Here is a 26,081-nt window from a genome sequence, read left to right on the forward strand (position 1 = left end):
CTGAATGTCCAAGAGGTTGGTAGAGCAGACAGCTAAATGCACCTCAACCTGGTTCCTAGACCTCAGGGCCTGAGATCACCAGGATGTGATTTCCAGATTATTTTTCTCAAAGAATTCTCTCCCAAGGCTCAAAACAGAGCAGTGCAGTGAAGAGTGCTTTGGGGTTCACCAGACCTGGGGGTGACAGAGACTGCTAACTGGCCCCCCCACAACAGCCATCCTCCTCCTTTTGGATAGTAATGTAGATTTCAACTATCAGCATGTGGCTCATTACATTTCCCAGCCTCCCTTGCAACTGTGGCCATGTGATCAGGTTCTGTCCAATAGGATGCAAGTAGAAAGGAGGTGGGCAACTTCCTGGTAGTATCCTTGAAAAGAAAGGAGCTTCCATTTCAGAGGAGGAAAAGCAAAGTTCTTGAAACAGCCTATAAGGTCTTAGATCAGTGCTTTCCAATAGAACTTTCTGTGATGATGGAAATGTTTTATAACTGTGCTGACGAATATAGTAGCCACTGGCCACATGCAACTACCAAAACACTTGAAATATGGCAAGTACGACGAGAAACTGAATGTTTTATTTTATTTAATACTTTAGGTAGCCAAGTGGCTACCATTTTGGACACAAGCCCCAGATTGTCCGCCTTAAGTCTTCCCTACCCCCCACCAATTCCCCACCCTTACCTCTGTTACTCCACGTCCTGCCGTCCTCCCCTTCTCACTCTGCCCCACCACAGTGTCTCCGGGCTACTCTTAGAGCTGTCCGAGTGTGCCTGTATCTCAGTTTTCCTCTGGCCCTTCCCTTTGTCTGGAACGCTCTTCCTACACCTCCTACAAGCCTTTGCTTAAACCTCAACTTTATAGTGAGTTCTGCCCTAGCCCACTATTTAAAAGTACAACCTGCCCCCGCCACACACAAACACATTAGAGTCCCCTTACCTTGTTCTATCCTTTTTTCCTCCCCTGCATTCATGACATTCAAACATAGTATATCGTTCACTTATTTGTATGTTATTTCTGACTGTCCTGCTAGAAGGAAAGTACTGCAAGGGCACAGCATTTTGTTTCATTCACTGATGAATCTAAGTGTCCAGAAAACGGCAGGTGCTCAAAAAAAAAACAAAAACAAAACAAAACAAAAAAAAAACCAAAAAAACCCCAGCAAGCTTGTTGAAACAGAGTAAAAAGAAAAAGAGAACGGCCCATCCCCTTCTTTCCCTCCTCCCTCTGGGTGGAAATGCAGACACAGTAATGGGAGCTGGTGCAGACCTTGGACATGAAGTCTGACAATGTATCAGAATGGCAGGAAAATAAAACTGAAGAAGGTGTGGGCCCCCATTACTGCAGATCTCTGCACTAGACGCCCAGCAGAAGAAACATTCCCCTCCTCTAAGCTACCATTATATTTGAAGTTTAGTTACAGCAGCTGGAAAGAGCCTGCACCTAATTTATTGGGATAGGTCCCAGTGGAGACTTTTCTCTGAGCACGTCTTCATCTCTAAACGAGGGGCTGGGCGCAGTGGCTTATGCTTGTAATCCCAACACTTTGGGAGGCCAAGGCAGGTGGATCACTTGAGCCCAGAAGTTCAAGACCATCCTGGCCAACATGGCAAAACCCTATCTCTACAAAACAATTTTAAAAATTAGCAGGGCAGGGCCAGCCGTGGTGGCTCACGCCTGTAATCCAAGCATTTTGGGAGGCCGAGGCAGGCAGATCACTTGAGGTGAGAGGTTCGAAACCAGCCTGGCCAACATGATGAAACCTTGTCTCTACTAAAAATACAAAAAAAAAAAATTAGCTGGGCGTGGTGACAGATACCTGTAATCCCAGCTACTCAGGAGGCTAAGGCAGGAAGGAGAATCACTTGTACCAGGGAGGTAGAGGTTGGAGTGAGCTGAGATCTCGCCACTGCACTCCAGCCTGGGCAAGAGAGCAAGACTCCGTCTCCAAAAAAAAAAAAAAAAGCAGGGCACAGTGGTGCACACCTGTGGTCCCAGCTACTCAGGAGTCTGAGGCAGGAGGATCGCTAGAGCCCTAGAGGTTGAGGCTACAGTGAGCCATGATTATGCCACTGCACTCCAGCCTCAGCAACAGAGTGAGACCCTGTCTCAAAAATAAAGTAAAAATAAAAATCTCCAAATGGAGCTAACACCTGCCTCGTGAGGTTTTCAGTAGAATTAAATGGCATTGTACATCTAGCACCATAGAGGACCTAGCCCAGGACAGGCTACTCAGAGCTGCTGGACAGAATGTACTCTGGGTGTGGAAGGGCCAGGCCCCTGAATTCCATGGAGATGAGGCAGTGTTTGGCGTGTGTAAGGTGGCTGGCTGTGCTGTGAATGTGTAACTCAGAGGCTGGGCAGTGTGTCTCTGGCACTCAGGTGTCAGAGCACAGAAGGTGGGGCACGCCATTTGCAGCACAGCCCGCAGCCCATCCGGTCTGGAGGAAGTCCTGCTTCTCTCAGCAACTCTAGGGATAGGGCCAAGGAGCAGGGAAGCTTCCATTTAGTGAGAAGTGAAGGAGAAAGAGCCTGCAAAAGCCAGGGCACTGTCAGTTAGTCCAGAAAGTAGGTAGAACCGGGACCGCTGTGCCCAAGCCCTACCCATGACTAGAAAGCTCCTCTTCCTCCAGCGAGGACCCCCCCCTCCTCTTTTCCCAGACCAAGCTCTCAGGGGACAACTCAGAAGCACAAAAGTCACCACTAGGAGCAAAGGGGACCAAAGAGCCATAAACAGACATGTTTGAGATTTTAAAAGTTTATCTGAATCTCCTCATTCCCAGACTTCCTGGTGGGAGGCAGGCCGGGCAGTAATGTGAGCATCTCAAGGACGCCACAGTCACTGCGACCAAGCCAGTCTGTTTCCTCATTTACACAATGAAGGCGATGGACCACATAGTCTCTGATGTCCCACTGCACCCTGACAGCTGACAAATCTGTTTGTCCTCAAAGACAGGTCTGAGAGGGAGGAAAACTGATGGGGATGATGAGTTAGAGCTCCGGGCTCCCTGGGGCTGGAGGCTCATCCATCAGCTGCCGGAGGTGAGAGGCCGCCTTGTCCAGTTTTGACAATTCCAGCTGGAGGGAAGAAAGCTGGACGAGGAGAAAAGGAGGTGAGGATCCAGGAATGAGGCCCCTCCTGGCCCACATTCCCTCAGGGGTTGAACCTTCTGGGGGCTTCCCTCAGCTTACCCTTTGTTGCCTCTGAGTCCCTGCCTCCCCTTCTGATGGGGTCCTCGCCATGAGGCCATCAAGCTGCTTCTGCAACTTGGACCTTCGGGCGGCTAACAGAGGTAGCTGGATCTGGGGGTCCACCAGACCCTAGGGAAGAACAGGGAGAAAAGGCTCAGACATCTGCCTGCTGCCAGGCCTCCATCCTCCATTAGAAGGTCCCTTCCCCTGCTTTATAGAGCCCAGCCGCTCCCTTCCTCCCAGCATGCTTCCCAAGCCTGCCCTAACCCTCCCCATTCCCTCTGGTCACCTGCAGCTCCATGTAGACCTGAACCGTGTCACTGAGTGGAGCCTGGGCCCAGCCGGAGGGAGCTGCTGCGCCTGGGGGTAACAGGCCCACAGCCCCACAGTGGCTCAGGGTGCCCAGGGGCTCCAAGAAGGCCTCAAAGAGGCCCTGGTCCCCAGACTCTGAGCTCTGCAGCAGCACTGGAAAGAAAGAAACTTGTCAGGGGCAAGGCCTCAGCTCCTGCCTCCCTTCCCACCCTGCACCTCCTAATGGGGGGTCTGCCCTTCAGGCTCTGCTCTTTTCCCCATCAGCCCCCTTTTCCTGCAGGACCTGAGCCCAGGACCCGCCTTGCCTCACCTCGGGGCCGGGCTTTAGTGAGCTGGTACGTGGCTCGGAGAGCCCTTAGCACCTGCACAACCTCCTGGACCCGGGAGAAGCGCCGCTCCAGCTCCGGCTGGCGCCAGTGCTCCTGACAATCGGGGGGACCCAGAGTTGGCAAAAGGGCTCCTGAGAGCCTCAGTACCAACCCTTCTGGCTCTGTTCTCGACCCATCCACCCCATCTCCTTAGGGCAATGAGATCTGTCCTCAGCACCACAGAAAATCCACTATCTCAAGGAACATGACAAAAAGTGAGGTGTCATTTAAGAGGTTTTAGACGATCAGTGTTTGATGTCTGTTTAGTTGCTCTGATTGAAATGGCCAACCAAAAATGAATTAGAATTTGAAATGAATTAGTCAAAACTCAAAACCAAATAAGTATAAATATAAATAGTTAAATTTAAAAATAATTTTTGGGTGAGTTCATAGCATTTATCCTTCTGAAATTATTCAAGCTGCACTGAGATTTTGGGGACACCCTATTACTAACTTAACCAACCCTTATCACAACCATAACATACTATTACTGTTCCTAGTTTAAACCTGGGGGAAACTGAGGCTCGATCACACAGCCTGAAAACAGCAGTCTAGCAACAGAGTCCTGCTCTTGAGCACTATGCTAATACTGTCCCTCAAGACCCATCGCAGCAACCCTGCAGGAACAATCCATCCTCCCCAGGGCTCCACAGCCAAGTACGAACCATTCCTGCAGATGAGCCCCCTGCAGCAAACCCCTTCAGAAGGCGCTCCCCACCCTTCACCCGCGGGCCCACTCCGAGGTGCCATGGCCCACTCCCAGGTGCGTGGGACTCACCAAGCTGCAGGGGCTGGGGTAGGGGGCAACCGAGATGCTGGGGGCAGGGGGACAACCAGGCCTGGGGGGCAGCCTCTGCCACAGCTCTTCAGCCAGGAAGGGCATCAGTGGGGCCAAGAGGCGGAGGCCGATGTCAGCGCAGGAGAACAGGACCTGAGGGGGCCCTGGAGGGCAGGGTGAGTGCTGCAGCACAGGCTTCACAGCCTCCTGGAGAGGAAGCCAATGGTCAGAGGACAGGCCCAGGGCCACAGCCCTCCTCCCTACAGCCACTGCCCTACCTGCCAGCAGGGCAGGCCATGGGTCCTGGGAGAGAGGGACAGGCAGAAGCACTTAGCACTTCTGATATGATCCACAGTCCCAGGACACACTCAGCACAAAGAAGGGAAATTCAAGGCAGAAACTCTCTGCAGTACACGGGGACAGGATTTCCAGGGAAACATGTCATTTAGGGAAAAAATCATTGAGTTTTTTGCTTATCAATAGGGAACAGAGGTTTTTATTTATTTATTTATTTATTTATTTTTTATTTATTTTTTTTGAGACGGGGTCTCGCTCTGTCACCCAGGCTGGAGTGCAGTGGCCGGATCTCAGCTCACTGCAAGCTCCGCCTCCCGGGTTTACGCCATTCTCCTGCCTCAGCCTCCCGAGTAGCTGGGACTACAGGCGCCCGCCACCTCACCCGGCTAGTTTTTTGTATTTTTTAGTAGAGACGGGGTTTCACCGGGTTCGCCAGGATGGTCTCGGTCTCCTGACCTTGTGATCCGCCCGTCTCGGCCTCCCAAAGTGCTGGGATTACAGGCGTGAGCCACCGCGCCCGGCGGAACAGAGGTTTTTAAAAGGCTGAGCTAGGGCAGTGGTCCACAGCCAGCAGCAGCAGCACCACTTGGGACAAGAAATGAATATTCATGACACCCACCTACCCCCACCCCAACCTGCTGAAGGAGCCACTCTGGGGTGGCGGGAGGATCCATGTGCTTTGGAGGCACAAGCCCTCCAGGTGCTTTGGACATAGGACAGCGTGAGAACCCTTGGTCTAAAGACCACTGTTAGTCCCTCCCAGGCCTCTCTCAGCACGCAGCCTGCCCATGGGCCAAACTCAGCAACTACAGGGACTGAAAAAATTCCCCTCTGCCTTCTGACACTGACTTGTGAGACATTTCTAGAAGTCTCCCTCCTCCTCCTCTCCCCAGGTGACAGGCAGGCAACAGTGCCTGGGCTGCACTGCGAAACCAGTCCCAGGAAGAGAGGAACTGAGACTCCCTCATCTCCTCTCCTCTCCTTTCCTAACTTGAGGGGATAACTGGGGAATTATTAACTCCAGAGCTCTCTGCCTTGGAATCGGATTTCCAGAGGAATTAGAAGCAGGCATGGGAATGCCAAGCCTCCCCCAGCCTCGCTCACCAGGTAGACGTCACAGAGGTTGTGGAGCCAGAAGTGGTGCAGGGCGTGAGTGACGAGCGAGAGCTCTCGGGTGAGGAAGCCCCGCTCACACTCCCGGGCGGTCAGGGCAAGGCGGCTCAGGATCCAGGCGTCCATGTGGGAGGAGGGAGACAGCTACAGGCAAAGAGGGCTTCAGGCCCAGGATGGCCTGACTTCCCCTCCCCTGCCTCCTTCCAGATGCCACCTTGGCCCTCTGACACCTGACTACCCTACTCCCAAGCACCTCTGCTTTCTCTTACCTCCTCAGCAGGCTGTGGCACAAATTTCTCCCCTAAGGCATTGAGGATAAAGCGCAGAGCATTCCAGATCTTGTTGCAGAAATGTCGGCAGCTCTGGACCTCAGAGACTGACAGGCGCAAGTCGCCCCCTGGAAGGGGAGAATCAAGGTAGTCTGCATGTAGGTGGCGGCAGCCCTGCCTTGCCCCTGCACAGGCGCCTGCTGCTCTCTGCTCACCCCGAGACCCCTCACCCAGGCTTACCCTGAACTCCATGGGAGCAGAGTGTGAATCTCAGGGCATCTGTCCCACACTCAGGGATCCCATGAGGAAAGTCCTTTTTCTGCAACCAGAGGAAGAAGGGTGGCAGATGCCTTTGTGGCTGCAGGGCCAGGACCCGGGTTGCAGAGGAAGCCAGAGGCGGTGAGCTAGAGCTGGGAGGGGGCAGGCAGCGATGACTCACCTGTGCTGCAGCCACAATGGCCAGCTCTGCGGGGTCCAAATTTCCACTTCTCAGCTTTTCCTGCAGCACCTGGGGATGGAAGGGGGTAATTTACAGCCCAGGTCAAAGGCCCTGCCTCTACTTGCTGGCCTCACTCCTCCCTCAGCCTCCCTTCCTCTCTCCTACAAACCCTGTCCCTCCAGTGGGGGCTTTGTCCTCACCTGCATCTCCGCCCCACTGATGATGTGTCTTGGGTCCAGCACATTCCCCAGGGACTTGCTCATCTTCCGGCCCTGCCTGTCCCGAACCATGGGATGAAGAAGCACCTGGGAGCAGGGAGGGGTCAGCAGAGGGGGGTTTCCTTCCCTTGAGATCTCTGGCCCTCTGGCCTCCATACTTTTGGGGCTAGGGTGGGAAGTGAATTGGGAAAAAGGAATCGGGAACGTGGAAAGGACATTAGGGGTTAGAAGGGAGGACAAGGTTTGGGGAACACTGGGGTCACAGAAAGCGGTCAGGCACTGAAGGGCTGTTACCTTGCTGAAGGGCAGCCGCCCTGTGAGCTGGGTCCCCAACATGACCATGCGGCCCACCCAGAACAGCAGAAGGTCACTGCCCGTTTCCAAAAGTGACAGCGGGTAGAAACGAGCAAGGTCTGGGGTCTAGGGGGAAGAGGAGCAGTAAGAGGCCCAGGTCCCGGGCCCCCCTCAAGCCTCTGTGGGGGCCCAGCCGTCCCTTCCTTATCGTTTCCCCTTCACTTTCGCCCTCTCAACCCACCTCACCTCTTGGGGCCAGCCCAGGGCAGAAAAGGGGAACAGGGCAGAAGAGAACCAAGTGTCCAGGACATCAGGGTCTGGGAAACAGAAAAAGAATGGAGACAATTGGAACCTTGGCTTCTAGGACCTCAGACCACCGCTGCCACCATTCTAGGCCAACCTCCACCCCCAGAGACCAGGGTTGTCCCCTTTGGCTCCATTCCCAACTTTCCTGACCCTACCTTCTCCATCTCAGGATCAGCTCCCCTCAAAGGCCCAGATGCCCAGTACCCCACTCCCCTGTACATCCCTCCCCAGCTCAGGCACTCACCCCTCTCCAGGGCCAGCTCTGCCCCTGGCCTCCCTGTCAGTTCTGCTGCTACCTCTCTGGCCTCAGCCTCTGACCGCCCAACCACCCAACAGTCCTCTTCTCCCTGCAAAAGTAGGAAGGAGTCGGGGAGAGTGAGGAAGAACAGCTGACAGGTGCAAATGTCCCTTTGTTTTCACATCCTCTCATGTGGTCTTAGAGTGGCCAAGTTCCTCCAGTGGTGAGATAAAGAAACGCCACTTCAGGGAGCTTTGATCGCACAGAAGGGTACGTGACTACAGCATGAAGCACGTTACCAGGCAGGAGCAGGGCCTGGCACTGCGGAGCTCTGACTCCTGGGCTAGGTGCTCTGCGCCACACCCGGCCCTCCGGGTGCTTCTTCCTACCCACCTGCGCGTGGTCCTCTACAACCAGGTAGGCTGGAATCTGATGGCCCCACCACAGCTGCCGGGAGACACACCAGTCCCTGCCGGGAGGACATCCATGAAGTCTTAAAATAACCAGTCGGTCCCCCCGCCCCATCTCCATGAGAGCTCCCCTTACCCTACCCTTACCCAATATGGGAAAACCAGTGCTGCCAGTTCTTCTGGTGGAAGGAGGGACTGAGCTCCAGGGCCCCCGACTCCACAGCCTGGAGGGAAAAGGGCCTTTAGACAATGTTTCCCTTCCTGCATGGCCTCACCTCCACAGATAGGACGAGTGGCCTCTGAGGTCATTTTAAAACTCAGAAGGACCTCCCAAGCCTCTTGCCAAGATTCTGGGCTTAAGTAAGGATATGAGGCAGCCCTTGCTGAGCCGCCCAGCCTCCATCCCACACATCCTCTCAGTTACCACAGCTGGAGAGGTCTTTGGGGCAGGAGGTCTCCTGCTTCCCATTTCTTCATTCCAATTCTCAGGGAGCTCCCCGAACCCCTGGCCCCAGTCCTTCCTATACTGCAGCCTCACCTGGGCAGCTCGGGCCCCCATTTCCTGGCAGCGGACAAACCACTGGCTCTTCAGCAGGTATTCTATCACGTCCCCAGAACGGCTGAAAGGGAGACAGGGTGAGTCCACTGCTCTTCCGGCCCTGTGACTTCTCCCAGGGGCACAAGACCCCCTGCCATGCCAGGCCCTTGGTACTGAGGATACAATAGTGAATAAAACCGACACGAAGCTCGTATTCTAACAGAGGCGTGCAGAGCCCATCCTATTGTCACCCTTAAGCTTCGTACATTCCCTTTTGGGGGTAGTCCTTAGTGAAGGAGTTAAAATGAGGTTACCTGCAGATGGGCAGTACCATGGGGTGGTTCTGGAGGCCCCGGAACAGGCCCCGTTCACTCAGCACAGACACTATCTTTTCCCGGGCCACAAACCGGTGAAGACCCTGGAGAAAAAGCAGCAAGAGTAAAGATTAAAGGCCTCTAGAGAAATAAGAAACTGGGAGGAGGAGTAGGGGGACAGAGTGCCCCTAAAGGATGCGGTAACATAGGATGGTACCACCTGCAGCCAGTCCCCGCAGAGGGAGGTCATGGTCCCATCCTCCGCAATGACATTCAGAGGGCTCAAGCCGTGTCGGGCCCCCATCTCAGCATCGGCAGGACTGTGAGCTGGAGTCACCTTCACTGCCCCTTGGGGAGCACAGCCATGGTGAGTACTAAACCTGACCTTGGTTTTTGCTTTTCCAGATGTATCATCATCACCCGCACTGCCCCAGGCCCCACGACTTTCTCTGTCTGTGCCTCCCTCCCATTCCCCACTCAGACCACCCTATATGAGGATCTCCCACTCCCACCTTCCTCTTCCTCCTGGTTCCCTCCCCTCCCCTCCAGGACCCCCAACTTTCTCTCCCTCCCTGACTTCCACTTACCTGTGCCCACATGTGGCTGAACAGCATAGTCTGTGATGAGGGGAAGAGGCTGCCCCATCAAGGGGTGACGAAGCTGTCGCCCGTGTAGATGCTGAAGGGAAGGGAGAGGGATCAGGGACAGGCACCTGTGAGGGGTGGAAGGGTCTGGGCTAGGGCGTGAGAACCCCAAGAATAAGAAGGTAGAAAGTGGAAGGTAGCGAGCTAGAGCAAGGTCAGCAAACTCTTAAGGGGCCAGAATGTAGGTATTTTAGGCTTTCGGGCCTAGAGACAAATTCAATCTGCACAATTACTCTATTCTGCCACTGCGGCAGAGCTGGAGAGGGTATATAATAGCAGCCATGAATAATATAAAGGCCGCGAGAGGCCGGGCACGGTGGCTCATGCCTGTAATCCCAGCACTTTGGGAGGCCAAGATGGGCAGATGACGAGTCAGGAGATTGAGACTATCCTGGCTAACACGGTGACACCCCATCATCTCTACTAAATTACATTACTTAAAAATTACATTACTTAAAAAATTAATTACTAATTTTTGTAAATTAGTAATTTAGCCGGGTGTGGTGGCACGTGCCAGGCGTGGTGCCACACTCCCAGCTACTCAGGAGGCTGAGGTAGAGTTGCTTGAACCTGGGAGGTGGAGGTTGCAGTGAGCCGAGATCGTGCCACTGCACTCCAGCCTTGGTGACAGAGCGAGACTCCATCTCAAAAAAAAAGGCCACAAGCTGGATCAGGACCATGGGCCAGTTTGTCAACCCCTGACCTACAGAAAAAGTATAAGAGGAGGAGGGAGTCGAATCAGAACCACTGAGAGAAGTCTCAGGAAAAAGAAGTAGACGCAAGAGAGAAAGAGCCACCATTTAAAACCCAAGACAAGAGAAGGCCATGGGCGGGGCAGGCCAGAGTGCAAGAGCGCACTGGGTATTACCGTGTATCTCGAGTCATCTGGATGAACGGCCACAGCCACGTCTCCAGGCAGCGTCTCTGGCCTCGTGGTTCCTACCACAACCTCTGCATCTGAAGACAAACATTTAAACACTTAGAGGTGGTCATCATCCTCACCCCTCACTGCCAATATAGTTGAACGCAGTAGAACTGGAAAGGGGAAGGGGCAGGGAGTAGTTAAGGTGGAAGAGGCCCCCAGGAGTGACTAGAAAAAAGCAGGAGCAGTGTTTATAGGAACCCAGGGTTTCCCATAAGTTAATGACCAGAGGCCTGAGAGGGTGTCTGGTGCTAAGGAATTCCCTGATAATTTGCATGGAAGAAATGGGGGCAGCATTAATTAAAGCAACTATAATAGAATTTTTGCTGGGTGCCCAGAGGACACTGGGGATTCTCAGTGTCCTCATCACAAATGCTGTACATTCTTCAGGGGGAGCACCAGCTCCTCCTACAAGAAGCTTCCTCTGACTATTCCAGCTCATCTGTCTTCCCTTTCTTTGAGCTCTTCAGAACATTTTCCATAAAAACCACACCTTAGAGGCCGGGCGCGGTGGCTCACACCTGTAATCCCAGCACTTTGGGAGGCCGAGGCAGGCGGATCACAAGGTCAGGAGTTCGAGACCAACCTGACCAACATGGTGAAACCCCATCTCTACTAAAAATACAAAAATTAGCCGGGCCTGGTGGCGCGGGCCTGTAATCCCAGCTACTCAGGAGGCTGAGACAGGAGAATCGCTTGAACCTGGGAAGCATAGGTTGCAGGAGCTGAGATCGTGCCATTGCACTCCAGCCTGGGCAAAAGAGTGAGACTCCATCTCAAAACAAAAAAACAAAACAAAACAAAAAACAAAACACACACCTTAGAACTGATCTGTCTCTTTCCTGGGTAGCGCACTCCTGAAGAATCACACCAAGCTATCAAAGGGCAGTAACCACATGCACTTTTTGTACATCCCCCAGAAGATCCTGGGTAAGTGCCCACACTGAGGTGAACATTACCAAGGTTCATGTGGGAGATGGACTGACGGTTTCCTAGCAGCCAAACATGGGCTCCAGAAAACAAAAAATGGAGGTAAACGGGTGACCCTGCAGAGTACTATGCTCACCAGGCTCTCCATCCACAGGGAAGGCAACAGAAAATAGGAGGCCAAAAGACACAGGGGTAGGGCAGCCAGGCAGTCGAAGCTGTGTACGGCCAGGCAGGGGCCGGTTCTCCACCTGGAAGCGCCGAGAAAGCTGGGTCAGAGGGCAGCCTTTCTGCAAGGCTCATGCCCAGGCTTCACTCTGCCACTCATCCATCTGCCCAGCCTCCCTGCAATCCATCTAAAATCCATTTGGAGGATTCAGGAGCTACCTCCCTCTGCCCTCACCCAATGCTTATGCAGTCACACTTCTAATAAATATTCGCCGGGCACTTAAGCCATGGCCAGGTATCTTGCCAAGCACCTATGTGAATTCTCATTTAATTTTTACAACATCCCCACGATGCAAGCATTCCATCATCTCTAATTTACAGACTGAGGAAGCTGAGGCTTAAAGAGACTAAACAGCCTGCCAAAAGCCACACAGCTGTCACAGGCAGGCCTCAGATTTGAATCCAGGCACCCTGGTTCCAGAGTCTGAGCTCTTAACCATTGACGACCACTCTGCCTCAGAGCTCTCACAAACCTGCTTCTCTTTCTCCACCTCACCTCAATGTCCGAGATGGCTGATCTTAAAGCACATGACCAGTTGACAAGCTGACGGTTCCGGTACAGCAACCCCGCCTTGTAGAGCCGCACAAAAGCTTCAGTCACAGCCACTGAGGAGCCCTGGAATGACCTGAGTGTCCACCTCTAACAGCCACTTCTCAGCCCATCACCCTATTCAGGGACCCAGGCATTGCTACCTCCCTGCCCCACACAGATCTCTAAACATCCCCCAATGCTCACAGGGACCAAGGCACGGAACTCACAACATCCATAGTAAAACACTCTCGATCCCAGTCCAGGGAGGCACCCAGAGCTCGCAGCTGCTCACAGATCTCTCCACCTTTCCTGTGCCCAGAGAGATCCTTGTCAGCAAACTCTTCCCAAGCACTTCCTATGTACCAGGTCCAGCGATGTCCCCAGCAATGCCAGGTGTTGGAGGAAAATCAAGTGAGGATGGCATTGATCTCGCCTCTAGAGGCTAATAGAAATGGACTTACAAACCCAGTATGGGGTTTTCTAAGATAATTAAAAGAGGCAAAAGTTTCTATAGGAAGAGAGGAAGGATAGTTATATTGTGGGAAATCCAAAGATGCTTCACAGAGATGGCATGAGATAACAGACCCGGAAGAATGAGGGTAATTCCATGGGAATTGAAAGGTGGGAATGGGTGAGTGAAAGAAGGTGAGATTTAGACAAGAGAAACTGGGGTAAGTAAAGAGAAAGAAAAAAATATATATATAAAAAAATACACACACACACAAATATTCTAATGCATATGTAATATCCATACATATAAGGCTTGGAAACTCCACCAAACGTTAAGGGGCTCCAGAGCTTCCATCTCTGAGGAAGTCAGGGCTGTGTCGGGAAGCACCAGGGATTACAAGTCAGGAGTGATAGTGGTGGGAGGCAAGAAACCAAATCTGCCATCTGGGCCCCCTGAGCCCTGCCCATCATACTTACGCCTCCTTCCACTGCCACACCTCCCTAAGGAAGGCCTCCCGGCTCAGCTCATGTCTCCTCACTCCCCGTTCCTTCCACAGTTGTTTCTCCACCACAGCCTGCAGTTGGATTCAGGGCAAATGAACAGAGTCAGGTTGCTTTGGGGGAAGAAATTGCTTTCACCCAAGAAAAGGAACATGTAACAGAAGACATACTTGTGTAGCAATTCCTGCGTGATCTGAACCAGGGACCCACAGCACTTGATCCCCACGCATCCGGTGCCTGCAACAAAAATGCCCTCCGGTGAGCCCCTGGGCTTAAATGTTTATTCTCACTCATTCCTGCCCTTCCTATTTCCCTTCCAAGAACTCAAGCAGCCCCCACTCCCCTCTCACCAGCGCACGAGGGCATCCTGTATGGCCACCGTGAGTGCGTGGCCGATGTGCAGGGAGCCAGTGACATTGGGAGGTGGGATACACATGGAAAAGGTCTCCCCTGTAGCTTGGGGCAGCTGGGCCTAGAAGAAAAAAAATCAAAGGGGCAAGAGAGAATTGGATTGGGGAAAGAGCACCCTCTACTGTCTCCAGAACAGAAAGAACTTCAGGGAAGAACTGTCCTGCAAACAACAGAGGAGAGTGGAGAGGAGGGAACTGACCAGGGGAACCCGCCAAGAGAAATCTTGGGAGACACCAGAGCCAGAAAGAAGGCAAGGTCTACAATGTGAGCTCAACTCTGAGGCTCCAGTTGTATTCAACGGCCACTCTGTCCTGGAGATCATTTAGGACCCCTGCCTGCCAGATACTAACCTGATATTCTGGTTTGAAGAAGCCCTCTCGTACCCACCACGGGTACCAGGCAGCCTCAACATATCGGGGACTGTATGCAGGCGGCAGGGGCCCAGAGACATCTGTGGAGGCAGAGGAGAGCTCCACTAACCACTGAACTTGTTCCCAGGCTGCATTTCAGCAGGCCAAATGGGCAACACAAATGTGAAAGAAAAGGCTTTCTTATTCTACTTACCTTTCTTTTCACCGGGTTTCGTAGGGATTTCATACAATACTACCTCCTTAGGACTCCAGGCCTTAATGGATTCTGCAGGTGACTGAGAAGAGAAAGCAGAGGAGGCTGGGATCCTGTATACCCCAGACTGCATTTCAGCCCATCTCCTCCAGCCCCTCCCAAATCTCAGAAACCCAAGGACAAGCTGTCTAACCCCTAACCTTGCTCTCCCCTGCTATGTCAGTCTCCAGAGTCGCCTGCTTCTCTCGCAGGCGTTTCTGTTTGGCTTCACGGTTCCTCCGGGAGATAGGAGATCCATGGGGCTCCGACTGTGTAGAAACGGAATGAAACCTGGGGAGGCCCCGTGAGTGCCTCAGCCCCCAAAATGGTGGTCGAAAAGAGGCGAGAGGCAAATGAGGCATCAGGAGTGTTTGGAAAGGGGCCGAGATCTGTTCTGGATAGAGAGAGTGCACATTAGGATACGGGGGTGGAGGAGGGTCACTCCCCTTGTCCCATCTTTCCTGTCTCTAATTAGCACAGGTCTGTAATTCCAAGTCTCTATTCCATCCCACACAACCTTTCCTCCTTGAGGGCTAGAGTGCACGGTGTCGACAGCGCCATGGAGCCACGGAGACCAGGGCTCTTCCGGAACAGGACCGGAGTGCCTGGACTTAGCGGTGACCACTGACATATGAGAGGATAGGGCTCAGAAACTCAGGGAGATGACGGGCATCAGCGCGCCCAGGAGCCAGCAAAGAGTCCCGCCAGGGCCGCTGCGATCTCCACCTGCCCAGGGGCCTCCTGCAGTGCCCACAGGCCGGCGCGGCCCGGCCTTCCCGCCCATCCCAACGCCTGGGCCCAGGGCCCGCAGCGTCTCCCACTTCCAGGAGGCCGCCCCCGCGCGCGCTCACCGGGAGGCCCCGCCGCTATCCCAGGGCGCCCCGCGGCGGCAGGGACTGGGGGCTCCACCAAACCCGACCCTGGAACGTGGCCCCGGAGCCGCGCGGCGCATGGGGGCGGGACCCCGGGCGGCGCATGCGCAGCAGCTGGCTTCGGCCCCACCCTCTCCCTCCCGGTCCAATGGCTGTCGACTAGAGGAGCGAGTCCGCCGCTAATGCAAACCCCACCGGGAGGCGCCCGGGACCGCACTGCTAGCTATCACAACTTTATTAGACAAGAAAAGCCCTGACGCGTAAATAAAAAACACCTGAGTTCTGAGGCCCCGCCCCGCCCGGTCCCGCCCGCCGAGGTCCAAGTCCCGCGCTCTCAGGAGCTGTGTTTCTGCCGCTTCCAAAAGCGCTTGACGTCGCTGTGCCCGGCCGGGGTCACCACCATGAGCCGCTTGGCCGAGTTCTCGAACACGAGCACGCCCAGCTCCCGCGCGTGGGCCAGCAGCAGCTCAAAGTCCACTTGCGACAGGAACTGGTTATACAGGACACCTGGGGTTGGCAGGACGGGAGGGGCGCGGGGAGAAGACGAGAAAGTGAAGCTCGGAGCTCCTGTTGGGAATCCCCCCAGCTCCTTCATGGCAGCCCTAGACGCGGTCTGGGCTCGCCCTCACCGCGATTTTAGAAACATTCTCTATGCTTGTCGGCTCAGGGGTTCATCTTAACACCAGTGTGATCCGGCCATATTCAGAAAGGCCTAATACAAATTACTGTGAATTATTCCCTCTCCTAGCCAAATCCAAAGTGCATTGATTTGGGACGATTTGTTTACTACCGACTCACCCGAAAACAAACAAACAAAAAAACTGTCTTGCCAGCTTTTCTCTCCTAGTCCATGAAGTAAAAAATAAAATGCATGAAAAGCTTTTACACTTTATCAAGACTGAATTGTCTGCCCTTTCTCTGGCCAGTGACCAAGACTTGGCCACCAGAAGCTACTCACCCTCAGTGAACCGGAGTCTGTCCCTTTCCAGCTCCCAGAGCCGGATCTGGTCTGTGATGGTGGGGGGCAGCACAGGTGTCTGCAAGGAGCAAGGGTTGGCTGTAGGGACTCAGGAATACTGCCCCAGACAACCCGGCCCTCCGCTTCTTCCCCAGATTTGGATGCCCCTTTTTCTTTTCCATCATCTCATCACCAGCTGCCAGCCTCTGACATCTTGGAGCCTGTCTGTACCTGTTTGAGCATCACTGGGTGGGCCCTTGTCCTTAGGAAATGGATTATCTAGGAAAACAGACAAGAATGGCATGAGGGCTCCAGCAAGAAGGCAGGAAAGCCATCTGAGCTGTCACCTAATGTCACTGGAACATCAGCTTATTCTAAAAACTCCTAACTCCTGTCATCAACTCTACCCATCCCAGTTCAGCTGTTATCCCAAGTTGCTGCTCCCAGCAACTTGGGATATTCCTTTTCTGGCACATTCACCCTTTCCAGTAATGTTTTGTTTTTCTTTCTTTAAAATAGCAAAAGCTACTTTTTTTTTTTAAGCACTTATTGCATGACAGGTGCTGAGCTCAATGCTTTACCCCTATTCTTCCAATGAATTATCCCTGCAACCCTGAGGTAAGAACTGTCACTTACTAGATGAGGAAACTGAGGCTCACAGAAGCAAAACAACTATGTCTAGTTTACGCAGTTAGGAGGTGGTGGTGCCAAGGCACAAATCCACAGCTATACCTCCTCCCTCCATGTTTCTTTCCCCTCAAGAGTCTACCTGTTCTCACACCCAAAGCCTTCATTTCTTTTCAAACACAGACAACTCACCACCACCTATTATAACAGACTCAGAGCTAGCCTTCCATAATGTGACCCTCTGTGCCCCACAGCCCAAGTGCAGCCTGTCTCCTGCTCTACCTCTCCCAAGTGGGAATACCTGCTGGGCTGTGATGCCACTGGCGATTGCCTGCTGCACACTCTCCCGGGTCACCTGCGCCACCACCATGTTGGGGAACCGATAGAGCATCTCAGAGAAGAGGGCAATGAGGGCAATCTGCAGCTCCGACTCTGAGCCAGGGATAGAAAGAGGATGAGGAGGCCACCCCCACACCCAGACTCCCTCAAGCCCTTCTTTCAAGTGTCATGAAAAATGTCAGAGAGCTCTGAAAACTGCCAGGTAAACATGAACAGAAACTGGCATTCCTTCACCCCCAACCTTCTCTTCCGGGGCACTCTGTCCCGCCTCACCCGTGTAGGCATACAGTCGGTAATTGGTTTCCACCACAATGAAGCCTGGCTGATGCACAGTGCCCCCAGCTCCAGAGACACCTGACGAGAGATTGATGGCCAGGCGCGTGGGGTAGTAACGCCGAGATTTCCTCTGGAAAGGATAGAAAGGCAGATGCCTTGTCTCAGAATTCACTGCCTTACTTACATCTTCCTGCCTGAAATATCAGATCCCTCCCAAGATGCAGAACCTCAACCTCCAACTTCTCTCCCCCAAGAGACCCAAGTATTCAGTTCTGGCAACTGCTTCCTGCTACTTCCCCGGGACCCCACTCCTTTTTAAAGGCGAAGGCAACACACCACCCTGTTTCTTCCCTGGAAGCCACTCATCTAGGTGCTCATACCTTCCTCTGGAAAACAAGCCCAAACTCACGCAGATGTTGCAGGAAGTTCAACAGAGAATCACTCATACCTTCCACAGAGTAATCCTGAGGAACAGAGGTTTCCAGCTGGGGTCCAAAACACAACCCACCCACCCCCAACCCCATCATTCATTCTGTCTTTCTCCATCCACCTCTGCTCGTTCTGTGTTCATTCTTATCTTCTCACTCTACTGCCCCACAATTTGCTTTTTCCTTCCCATCTCTATACCCTTCAGCCCCCTGCTTACCTTGCCCAGAGTAGAGAAGCTGAGCTGGAAGAGGAAGGAGAGAATCTCTACTAGGTCCATGCCCCGGCTCTAGGGAGAAAGAGGCAGAGACAAAGGAGGAGGGATGGGAGGGAGACAATGGGAAGAAAGGGACAGAGAAGAGAAAATCAGGGAACAGTCTGTAGGCAGGACTCTCTCAGTGAGACCTGAGAGGAGCAGAGCATGCTGGCAAGTGGCCCCGGCGTCCTCACCTGGGCTGTCTGCAAATACTGCAACATAAAGTACCAGAGCTGAGCCGGCGTGTCCAGCAACAGGAACTGGAAGCCAGCGGAAGTAATGCAGGGCGGCTCTCCAGGTTCAGTACTACAGACAAAGACCGGGACAATGACGGTGATATGCAGAGAAAGACTACTACCCCCACTTGTCCGCTCACATTTTTTCTTTGTATCTCTGGCTGTATTCTACTCAGCTTGCCTTTTCCAGCTAATGTCCTCTGAGCTTGACTAGCCGCAGATACCATTTCTTAGGGACCCAAGGAGATGGCACTGCAGAGAGCTGCTATACCTCCGGTTTCCTCACCTCTTCATGAGCCCAGCCTGGCTGAGGAGCTGAGCCAAGTCCTGGCTGACAGCTGCACTGGGGGAGCCCACCATGAAGTGCAAGACCACCTGAAGAACAGAAGAGAACAGGGAGACCATGCCCCAAGGGCCATGGGAAGTAGAAGCACAAGCAGAGACACACACAGTCCCAAGTGCTTACCTCCCATCGCTCCTCGGCATACTTGTCAAGGGAGGGAACATCCCGGGCATGCTTGTCTGGTCCCAGCTGACTTGTGTCATCAGACCAGGCCTTCCCCCTAAGGCCAGGATGGGCCAAGAGTAAGGAACCCTGGCCAGGAGCTCACACCTGTAATCCCTGTACTTTGGGAGGCCAAGATGGGCGGATCACTTGAGGTCAGGAGTTTGAGACCAGACTGGCCAACATGGTGAAACCCCATCTCTACAAAAAATACAAAAAATTAGCTGGTGGTTGCCTGTAATCCCAGTCACTCAGGAGGCTGAGGCAGGAGAATCACTTGAACCCAGGAGGTGGAGGCTGCATTGAGCCAAGATCGCACCACTGCACTCTGCCTGGGTGACAGAGCGAGACTCTGTCTCAAAAACACACAAAACAAAACAACAAAAAAAGAGTAAGGAACCCTGTCTGTGTTCCTTGCCACCCTTCTGCCATCTTTCCACCCTTATCCTCAGGGGCCATGAGTGGGGGACATTTCCTACACCACACACTGCAGCTGATCCAACTTACTCCTAAAGGAGCTCCCAACGTGGAGACCACAAGGTTCCGGGGAGGCCCCCAGGAGCTCCCCCTCCCAAACTGTAATTAGCGGTTTAATAAGCAGCAGTTCCCCTGCTCTAGCTTAGGAAGAGAGAGAAGTGACATACCCACCCAGAAGGGCAATGCGGAGGTTCTGGCGGAAAATGGGGTTGAGGATGAGGCCCTGGAGCCCGCCTGGGAGCAGCTGGGTGTGCCAGATCCGGAGGCCGCTCAGCAGCCCTGTACTTTCCTCCTGAGCCCTGGAACAGAAGCAGAGAGGTGAGCAGCGTATTTGGAGAACAAAAAGGAGGACCATAAAAGCCACCTCTCTGCCTGTTCTGAACTTGCTAATCCTTGGAACACTGTTCCACAGAGTGATATTAGTATCTGAAAACAAATTCTTTACTGCATTACCTATCAGAGCCTTATTACAGATATCACACATAACTCTGTAAGAGGGAAGATACATCTGAAAGCAAGAGGTCAGCTGGGAAATAAATAAAAGGGAAAAGGCAGTATGCAGAGTTTCCCAAATGTATTTATTTTTAAGTTTTGTGATATACCTATTAATACGTCCTGGAAGTGCTCCAAGGAACAGTAGTTTGGGAAATGTAGCTGTTGAGAAATTTGTATCTGGCTGAGACTTACTTGCTGAATTCCTTCTTTACCCACAGGGCTACAGCAGCTTGTGGCAAAGGCTGCTCCAGAAAGAGCATCCGCATCACCCAGTTCTTAGCCAAGGATGGGAGCTCCCTGAACAGGGACAGAGGTCAAAGGTTAATATCAGAAGCTGCATTGTATCTGCATCTCTGCCCTCAATTAACTCTCAAACATCTCATCTCACTCCACCACAACTTTACCAGTCCTGCTGTTTTGGCCCCCACACTTTGGAGCAATTTCCAAGCCGCACCCCCAGTCCCCACCCCTACCCCAGCCTGCTACACTTTTACCTGTTATATTTTATTCCAGTCCGCAGACCCCATTACATTTCCCTGCCATGAAGGGGATCCTCACCTGAAGACAGCCAGACAAGTGGCAGGGTGCCCATATAATCGGTCCAATACCCCAGGGCTCAGGCCCCCTAAGAATTCCTGCAGATTCCTGCATTGTAGGTGTACTCGGTTCAGTCCCCTTGAAGGGGTGCTCTCCATCACCTGAGGAATGCAAACATCAGAAGCGCACCCCCACCATCCATGCCAGTGTCACCCCTGACCTTTCTGATTCCAGATCCATCAGTCCCCACAATAACCCCACCTTTTCTGTGGCCTCCTTTCCCATGACACTCAATTCCTCTGGTTTCTCAAAAACCTGACGAATCTCCGTCCCTTTCTTGCCTCCTCACCCTGTTTCTGCCCTTCAACTCCAGTCTTTCCTCTGCTCCAAGTGACAGAATTGTCAACTGTCCTGTGTTTGCAAGATCATTTTGTATTTCAATGACTTGTCTCATCTTTGGCTAAACAGAGACAAAGAAAATTGAGCCCACACCTCTCTCTTCCATCCCTCCTGGTCAGATCAGTCTATAAGCTCCAAATCTACCCGAACTTCCTATCTTATATCTCTTAGCCCACTTCTGCTAAGTACGGCGGTAACCTCTCCCCTCCATGCTTCCCAAATCTAAAGCCACCTCTTTTCCCTTCCCAAGTCTAGTTCACGCCATTCACCCTGACCCACGCCTTCCGATCTCCTAGCTTCTCCCTGCCTTCCTCCCACTCCTCGCCTCTCACTCACCTCTCTCTCTCTCATACCTCTGCCACTCCCGCCCTCCTAGGTCCCCTCACCACTCTGTCGATCCTCCTCGCGCACCCCGAGTCTCGGGCCGTCGCTTAATCGGAGCCAAAGTCTCGCATTGGCTCCTGGAAACTGAGGGAAAGATGGTGAAAAAATGCGAAGAAAAGATGGGGAAAGCGACGAAAGATTTCACAGGCAAGAGCCCAGAATGGAGAATTCAGAAGAGAAGGGAGGTAAGGGGAGGAGTGGAAAAGTGAAGAGGATTAGAATAGACGATGCACACTCCCGGCGCGGGGGATGCTGGGAATTGGAGTCTTGTCTTTGCTCTCCTTAGAGCCGGCTGAAGTGCGTCTGACTACAAATCCCGAAAGGCACGGTGGGGAAGCCGAAAGGCAAGGAGCCGGCTTTTAATTGAGAGAGCGGGAGACACCAGAAGCCGGACCAGTTGGTTCTGCCAGAACCAACTCCGCCCACGCTGCTAACGGCGCATGTAACCGGATGGAGCGGGAGGCGGGTCGGGGAAAGTAGAAGTGCCTGGAGGGCTTCCGTGCGGAGGCGCGCTATGGCGACTTGGTGGTGAACCGATTAGACTTAGGGACCACAAAACTGGATTCCGTGAGCACAATTACTCCCCGTAAAATTGGGATAATGCACACTCCGGGCCGGACGCGGTGACTCACTGCTGTAATCCCTGCACTTTGGGAGGCCGAGGCGGGCGAATCACCCGAGGTCAGGAGTTCGAGACCAGCCTGGCCAATATGGTGAAATCTCGTCTTTACTAAAAATACAAAAATTAGCCGGGCGTGGTGGCGGGCACCTGTAATCCCAGCTACTCGGGAGGCTGAGGCAGGTGAATCGCTTGAACCCTAGAGGCGGAGGTTGCAGCGAGCCAAGACAATGCCCTTACACACCAGCCTGGGCGACAAGAGCGAAACTCCATCTCAAAAAAAAAAAAAAGAAAAAAGAAAAAGAAAGAAAGCGTACACACTCCGGAGAGTTTCCACGAGTTAACGATTAACATGATCCAGTGCACCTTACTTGGCGGTAAGTACTCAATAAATCTTAATTTCTTCTCAAATTTTTTCTCCACCACTCCTCAAACCGTCTACTTAGAAAACCCAGATAAATTCAGTTTTTAGGACACTGACTGTTTGCTGTGATTTGATTTGTGAACCTACTACAGAGAAAGGCAGAGGTCTTCACCCAAACCCAGAACTACACATTTCCCCAAATTCCTATAAGCAAATTTTGTTATTCCCATTTTATAGACTGGAAGACTGGAGCCTGGCGAGATTAAGAAATTTGCCTGCAGCCTGGCGAGGTGGCTCAGACCCGTGACCCCAGCTGCTTGGGAGGCTGAGGCAGGAGGATTGCTGAAGACTAGGAGTTTGAGGCTACAGTGAGCTATGATCACGCCAGTCTGGGCGACAGAGTGAGACCCCCATCGCGCGCTCTCTCCGTCTCTCTCTCTCTCTCTCTCTCTCTCTCTCTCTCTCTCTTTTTTTGAAACGGAGTCTCTCACTCTGTCGCCCAGGCTGGAGTGCAGTGGCATGATCTCAGCTCATGGCAACCTCAGCCTCCTGGGTTCAAGTGATTCTTTTACGTCAGCCTCCCAAGTAACTGTGGGACTACAGGTACGCACCACCACGCCCGGCTAATTCTTGTATTTTTAGTAGAGATAGGGTTTCACCATGTTGGCCAGGCTGGTCTCAGGGTTTCACCATGTTGGCCAGGCTAGTCTCAAACTCCTAACCTCAGGTGATCCACCTGCCTCAGCTTCCCAAAGTGTTGGGATTACAGGCGTGAGCCACTGCACCCAGCCTGAGACCCCCATCTCTTAAAAAAAAAAAAAGGAAAAAAAAATCCCTACAATCAGACAGAAAGTGCCCAAGCTGGGGTTTGAAGCACATTTGCAAGAGACCAGAGATCAAAATGGTGATGACTACGTAAGACTTTGTTATACTTTGTAGCCCACCCATGTTTTCTGTTGTCCCTGTTTTTTTTTTTTTTTAGCAATTAATGTTTTAAAATCTTCAAAGAACAGCTAAAAATTGACAAAGCTTCTTTATGGCAAACTTTAGGTAAGGTTGAAAGACAATTTACAATCTAGGAAGAAATGATTGATGAAATAAACAAAATACAAAAAGCTGTTACAAAGCAATAAGAAAAAGAAACATAATGGAAACATTGGGGCAGACCACTGCTTACTCCTTAGCCCTGCTCAGCAAGGAGCAGCTAAAAAAATAAAAGAAATAATGAAAGAAAAAGAAAAGAAAGAGGCCTGGCAGGGTGGCTCAGGCCTGTAATCCCAACACTTTGGGAGGCCAAAGCAGGTGGGTCACTTTAACTCAGGAGTTCCAGACCAGCCTGGTCATCATACAGAAACTCCATCTCTTCAAAAACAAAACAAAACAAAACAAAAATTAGTTGGGTGTAGTGGTGTACTCCTGCAGTCCCAACTACTCAAGAAGCTGAGGTAGAAGGATCACTTGGGCCCAAGGATTGAGGCTGCAGTGAGTAGTGATAGCACCACTGCACTCCAGCCTGAGCAACAGTGTGAGACCCTGTCGCAAAAGGAGAGGGGAAGAAAGGAAAGGACAGGGGAGAACTGGGGAGGGGAGAGGAAGGGAAGGGTAGTTAGGGGGAAAGAAGGAAAGAGAAAGACTGACCAAAGCAAAAAGAAAGTTAAACAAAATGTCAGAAATGTTTTAAAAATAAAAAAATTGGGCGCAGTGGCTCACGCCTATAATCCCAACACTTTGGGAGGCCAAGGCGGATGGATCACCCAAGGTCAGGAGTTCAAGACCAGCCTGGCCAACATGGTGAAACCCCATCTCCACTAAAAATACAAAAATTAGCCGGGCATGGTGGCAGGCGCCTGTAATCCCAGCTACTCAGGAGGCTGAGGCAGGAGAATCGCTTGAACTTGGGAGGCGGAGTTTGTAGTGAGCCAAAATTGCGCCATTGCACTCCAGCCTGGGGAACAAGAGCGAGACTCTCTCAAAAACAAAACAAAACAAAACAAAATGCAAAAAATTGACCAGGCCTGGTACTGTGGTCCCAGCTACTCAGGAGGCTGAGGCAGGAGGATTGTTTGGACCCAGGAGGTCAACACTGCACTGAGCTGTGATCATGTCACTGCACTCCAGCCTGAGCTATAGAGTGAGGAGACCTTGTCTCGGAAAAAAAAAAAAAAAAAAAGAAGAAGAAGAAGAAGAAGAAGAGGAAGAAGAAAAGAGAAAAAGAAATTGGCTGGGTGTGCACACACCTGTAGTCCTAGCTACTCCAGAGGCTGAGGTAGGAAGATCACTTGAGTCCAGCAGTTCAAGGCTGCAGTGAGCTACAATTATACCACTGCACTCCAGCCTGGCCGCAGAATTAGACTCTCTCTTAAAAATAAATAAATAGGCCAAGCGCCGTGGCTCACGCCTGTAATGCCAGCACTTTGGGAGGCCAAGGCAGGTGGATCACCTAAGGTCAGGAGTTCAAGACTAGCCTGGTCAGCATGGTGAAACCCTGTCTCTACTAAAAATATGAAAATTAGCCAGGCATGGTGGCAGGAGCCTATAATCCCAGCTGCTTGGGAGGCTGAGGCAGGAGAATCACTTGAACCTGGGAGGCAGAGGTTGCAGTGAGCTGAGACTGTGCCATTGCACTCCAGCCTGGGCAACAAGAATGAAACTCCGTCTCAAAAATAAATAAATAAATAAAAATAAATAAATTGGCCGGAGGCAGTGGCTCACACCTATAATCTCAGCACTTTGGGAGGCTGAGGCGGGTGGATCACTTGACGTCAGAAGTTCAAGACTAGCCTGGGCAACGTGGTAAAACCCCGTCTCTACTGAAAATACAAAAATTAGCCAAGCATAGTGGCTGGCGCCTGTAATTCCAGCTACTTGGGAGGCTGAGACAGGAGAATCGCTTGAACCCAGTAGGCCGAGGTTGCAGTAAGCTGAGATCACACCACTGCACTCCAGCCTGGGCAACAGAGCAAGACTCTATCTCAAAATAAATACATAAATAAAATTAAAATATAAAAGTTTAGCAAAAAAGAAATTAAGGATTATCATCCTCAGTGTTCGTCAGGGTATAGGAGCATACTCATACACCTTTGCTGAAAATTGAGGCCTGGTCCAGTAGCTCACACCTGTAATCTCAGCACTTTGGGAGGCCAAGCCAGGCAGATCGCTTGAGCACCAAAGTTTGAGACCAGCTTGGGCAACATGGTGAAACCCTGTCTCTACAAAAAATACAAAAATTAGCTGGGCATGAGGAGGCATGCCTGTAGGCCCAGCTACTTGGGAGGCTGAAGCAGGAGAGTTGTTTGAGCCCTGGAGGCAGAGGTTGCAGCTAGCTGAGATCACACCATTGTACTCCAGACTGGTCAACAAAATGAGACTCTGTCTCAAATTTAAAAAAAAAAAAAGGCCGGGCGCGGTGGCTCAAGCCTGTAATCCCAGCACTGTGGAAGGCCGAGATGGGCGGATCACGAGGTCAGGAGATCGAGACCATCCTGGCTAACACGGTGAAACCCCGTCTCTACTAAAAAATACAAAAAACTAGCCGGGCGCGGTGGCGGGCGCCTGTAGTCACAGCTACTCCGGAGGCTGAGGCAGGAGAATGGCGTGAACCCGGGAGGCGGAGCTTGCAGTGAGCTGAGATCCGGCCACTGCACTCCAGCCTGGGCAGCAGAGCGAGACTCCGTCTCAAAAAAAAAAAAAAAAAAAGTGAAATAGGCACAGCTTTTTTGGAGGGGGTGGGGGGACAGAGTCTTTCTCTGTCACCCAGGCCGAATGCAGTGGCGCGATCTCGGCTCACTGCAATTTCTGTCTCCCAGATTCAAGCAATTCTTGTGCCTCAGACTTCCGAGTCGTTGGGATTACAGGCGTGAACCACCATGCCCTGCTAATTTTTTTTTGTATTTTTAGTAGAGACAGGATTTCACCATGTTGGCCAGCGTGTTAGTGGGCATGGTAGTTCAAAAAAGAGAATTCCTGTGCTAGGGAACTCATGACCTCCTTCCCTCAGGCAGCATCCTGGA

General features: G+C 52.2%; 2 protein-coding genes across 7 annotated transcripts; both read right to left on the minus strand.

Moving 5' to 3' along the window:
* Positions 1-2,739: 2,739 nt before the first annotated feature.
* On the minus strand, positions 2,740-15,272 carry LOC105498625 (valyl-tRNA synthetase 2, mitochondrial). Of its 5 annotated transcripts, none has more exons than XM_011770827.2 (30): positions 15,153-15,272; positions 14,463-14,695; positions 14,263-14,344; positions 14,049-14,149; positions 13,638-13,759; positions 13,458-13,524; positions 13,264-13,361; positions 12,564-12,645; positions 12,301-12,420; positions 11,716-11,827; positions 10,596-10,684; positions 9,671-9,761; positions 9,304-9,431; positions 9,084-9,187; positions 8,770-8,851; positions 8,379-8,455; positions 8,215-8,290; positions 7,828-7,930; positions 7,524-7,594; positions 7,278-7,403; positions 6,966-7,070; positions 6,766-6,834; positions 6,567-6,645; positions 6,327-6,454; positions 6,049-6,201; positions 4,648-4,854; positions 3,812-3,923; positions 3,479-3,654; positions 3,190-3,318; positions 2,740-3,090 (listed from the first exon to the last, which is right to left on the minus strand). In XM_011770827.2, exons 2-30 carry the CDS (start codon positions 14,661-14,663, stop codon positions 2,989-2,991), a joined length of 3,192 nt encoding a protein of 1,063 aa, XP_011769129.2. In that variant the 5' UTR covers positions 14,664-14,695; positions 15,153-15,272; the 3' UTR covers positions 2,740-2,988. The 5 variants fall into 5 exon arrangements, with proteins under 5 accessions (XP_011769129.2, XP_011769132.2, XP_070953451.1 ...); XM_011770830.2 differs by having other exon boundaries at positions 14,463-14,690; positions 15,153-15,259; XM_071097350.1 differs by lacking the exon at positions 15,153-15,272 and adding an exon at positions 15,028-15,100.
* A 117-nt stretch (positions 15,273-15,389) lies between these two features.
* On the minus strand, positions 15,390-21,288 carry LOC105498624 (general transcription factor IIH subunit 4). 2 transcript variants are annotated; one of them, XM_011770825.3, is made up of 14 exons: positions 21,091-21,288; positions 20,327-20,466; positions 19,961-20,065; positions 19,441-19,572; positions 18,758-18,854; positions 18,578-18,666; positions 18,250-18,361; positions 18,020-18,088; positions 17,754-17,837; positions 17,371-17,503; positions 17,060-17,190; positions 16,363-16,410; positions 16,132-16,210; positions 15,390-15,680 (listed from the first exon to the last, which is right to left on the minus strand). In XM_011770825.3, exons 2-14 carry the CDS (start codon positions 20,461-20,463, stop codon positions 15,508-15,510), a joined length of 1,389 nt encoding a protein of 462 aa, XP_011769127.1. In that variant the 5' UTR covers positions 20,464-20,466; positions 21,091-21,288; the 3' UTR covers positions 15,390-15,507. The 2 variants fall into 2 exon arrangements, with proteins under 2 accessions (XP_011769127.1, XP_070953462.1); XM_071097361.1 differs by lacking the exon at positions 21,091-21,288 and adding an exon at positions 20,655-20,765 and having other exon boundaries at positions 15,487-15,680.
* Positions 21,289-26,081: the final 4,793 nt, after the last annotated feature.

The sequence above is a fragment of the Macaca nemestrina genome, chromosome 5 (assembly GCF_043159975.1).
Source record: "Macaca nemestrina isolate mMacNem1 chromosome 5, mMacNem.hap1, whole genome shotgun sequence".
NCBI lineage: Eukaryota > Metazoa > Chordata > Mammalia > Primates > Cercopithecidae > Macaca > Macaca nemestrina.

What these genes read in the sequence shown, in the direction of transcription:
- LOC105498624 (XM_071097361.1), bottom strand. Translation starts at nt 20,759, where the DNA reads ATGAGACAAGTCATTGAAATACAAAATGATCTTGCAAACACAGGACAG. An exon ending in ATGCCGAGGAGCGATGGGAG is followed by an intron (nt 18,667 to 18,757) that starts GTAAGCACTTGG and finishes TCTGTTCTTCAG; the next exon opens with GTGGTCTTGCACTTCATGGT. An exon ending in AGTATTTGCAGACAGCCCAG is followed by an intron (nt 18,089 to 18,249) that starts GTGAGGACGCCG and finishes CTTTCTCCCTAG; the next exon opens with AGCCGGGGCATGGACCTAGT.
- LOC105498625 (XM_011770826.3), bottom strand. Translation starts at nt 14,932, where the DNA reads ATGTCAGTGGTCACCGCTAAGTCCAGGCACTCCGGTCCTGTTCCGGAA. An exon ending in ACGCAGGAATTGCTACACAA is followed by an intron (nt 13,362 to 13,457) that starts GTATGTCTTCTG and finishes ATCCAACTGCAG; the next exon opens with GCTGTGGTGGAGAAACAACT. An exon ending in AGTGTTTTACTATGGATGTT is followed by an intron (nt 12,421 to 12,563) that starts GTGAGTTCCGTG and finishes AGGTCATTCCAG; the next exon opens with GGCTCCTCAGTGGCTGTGAC.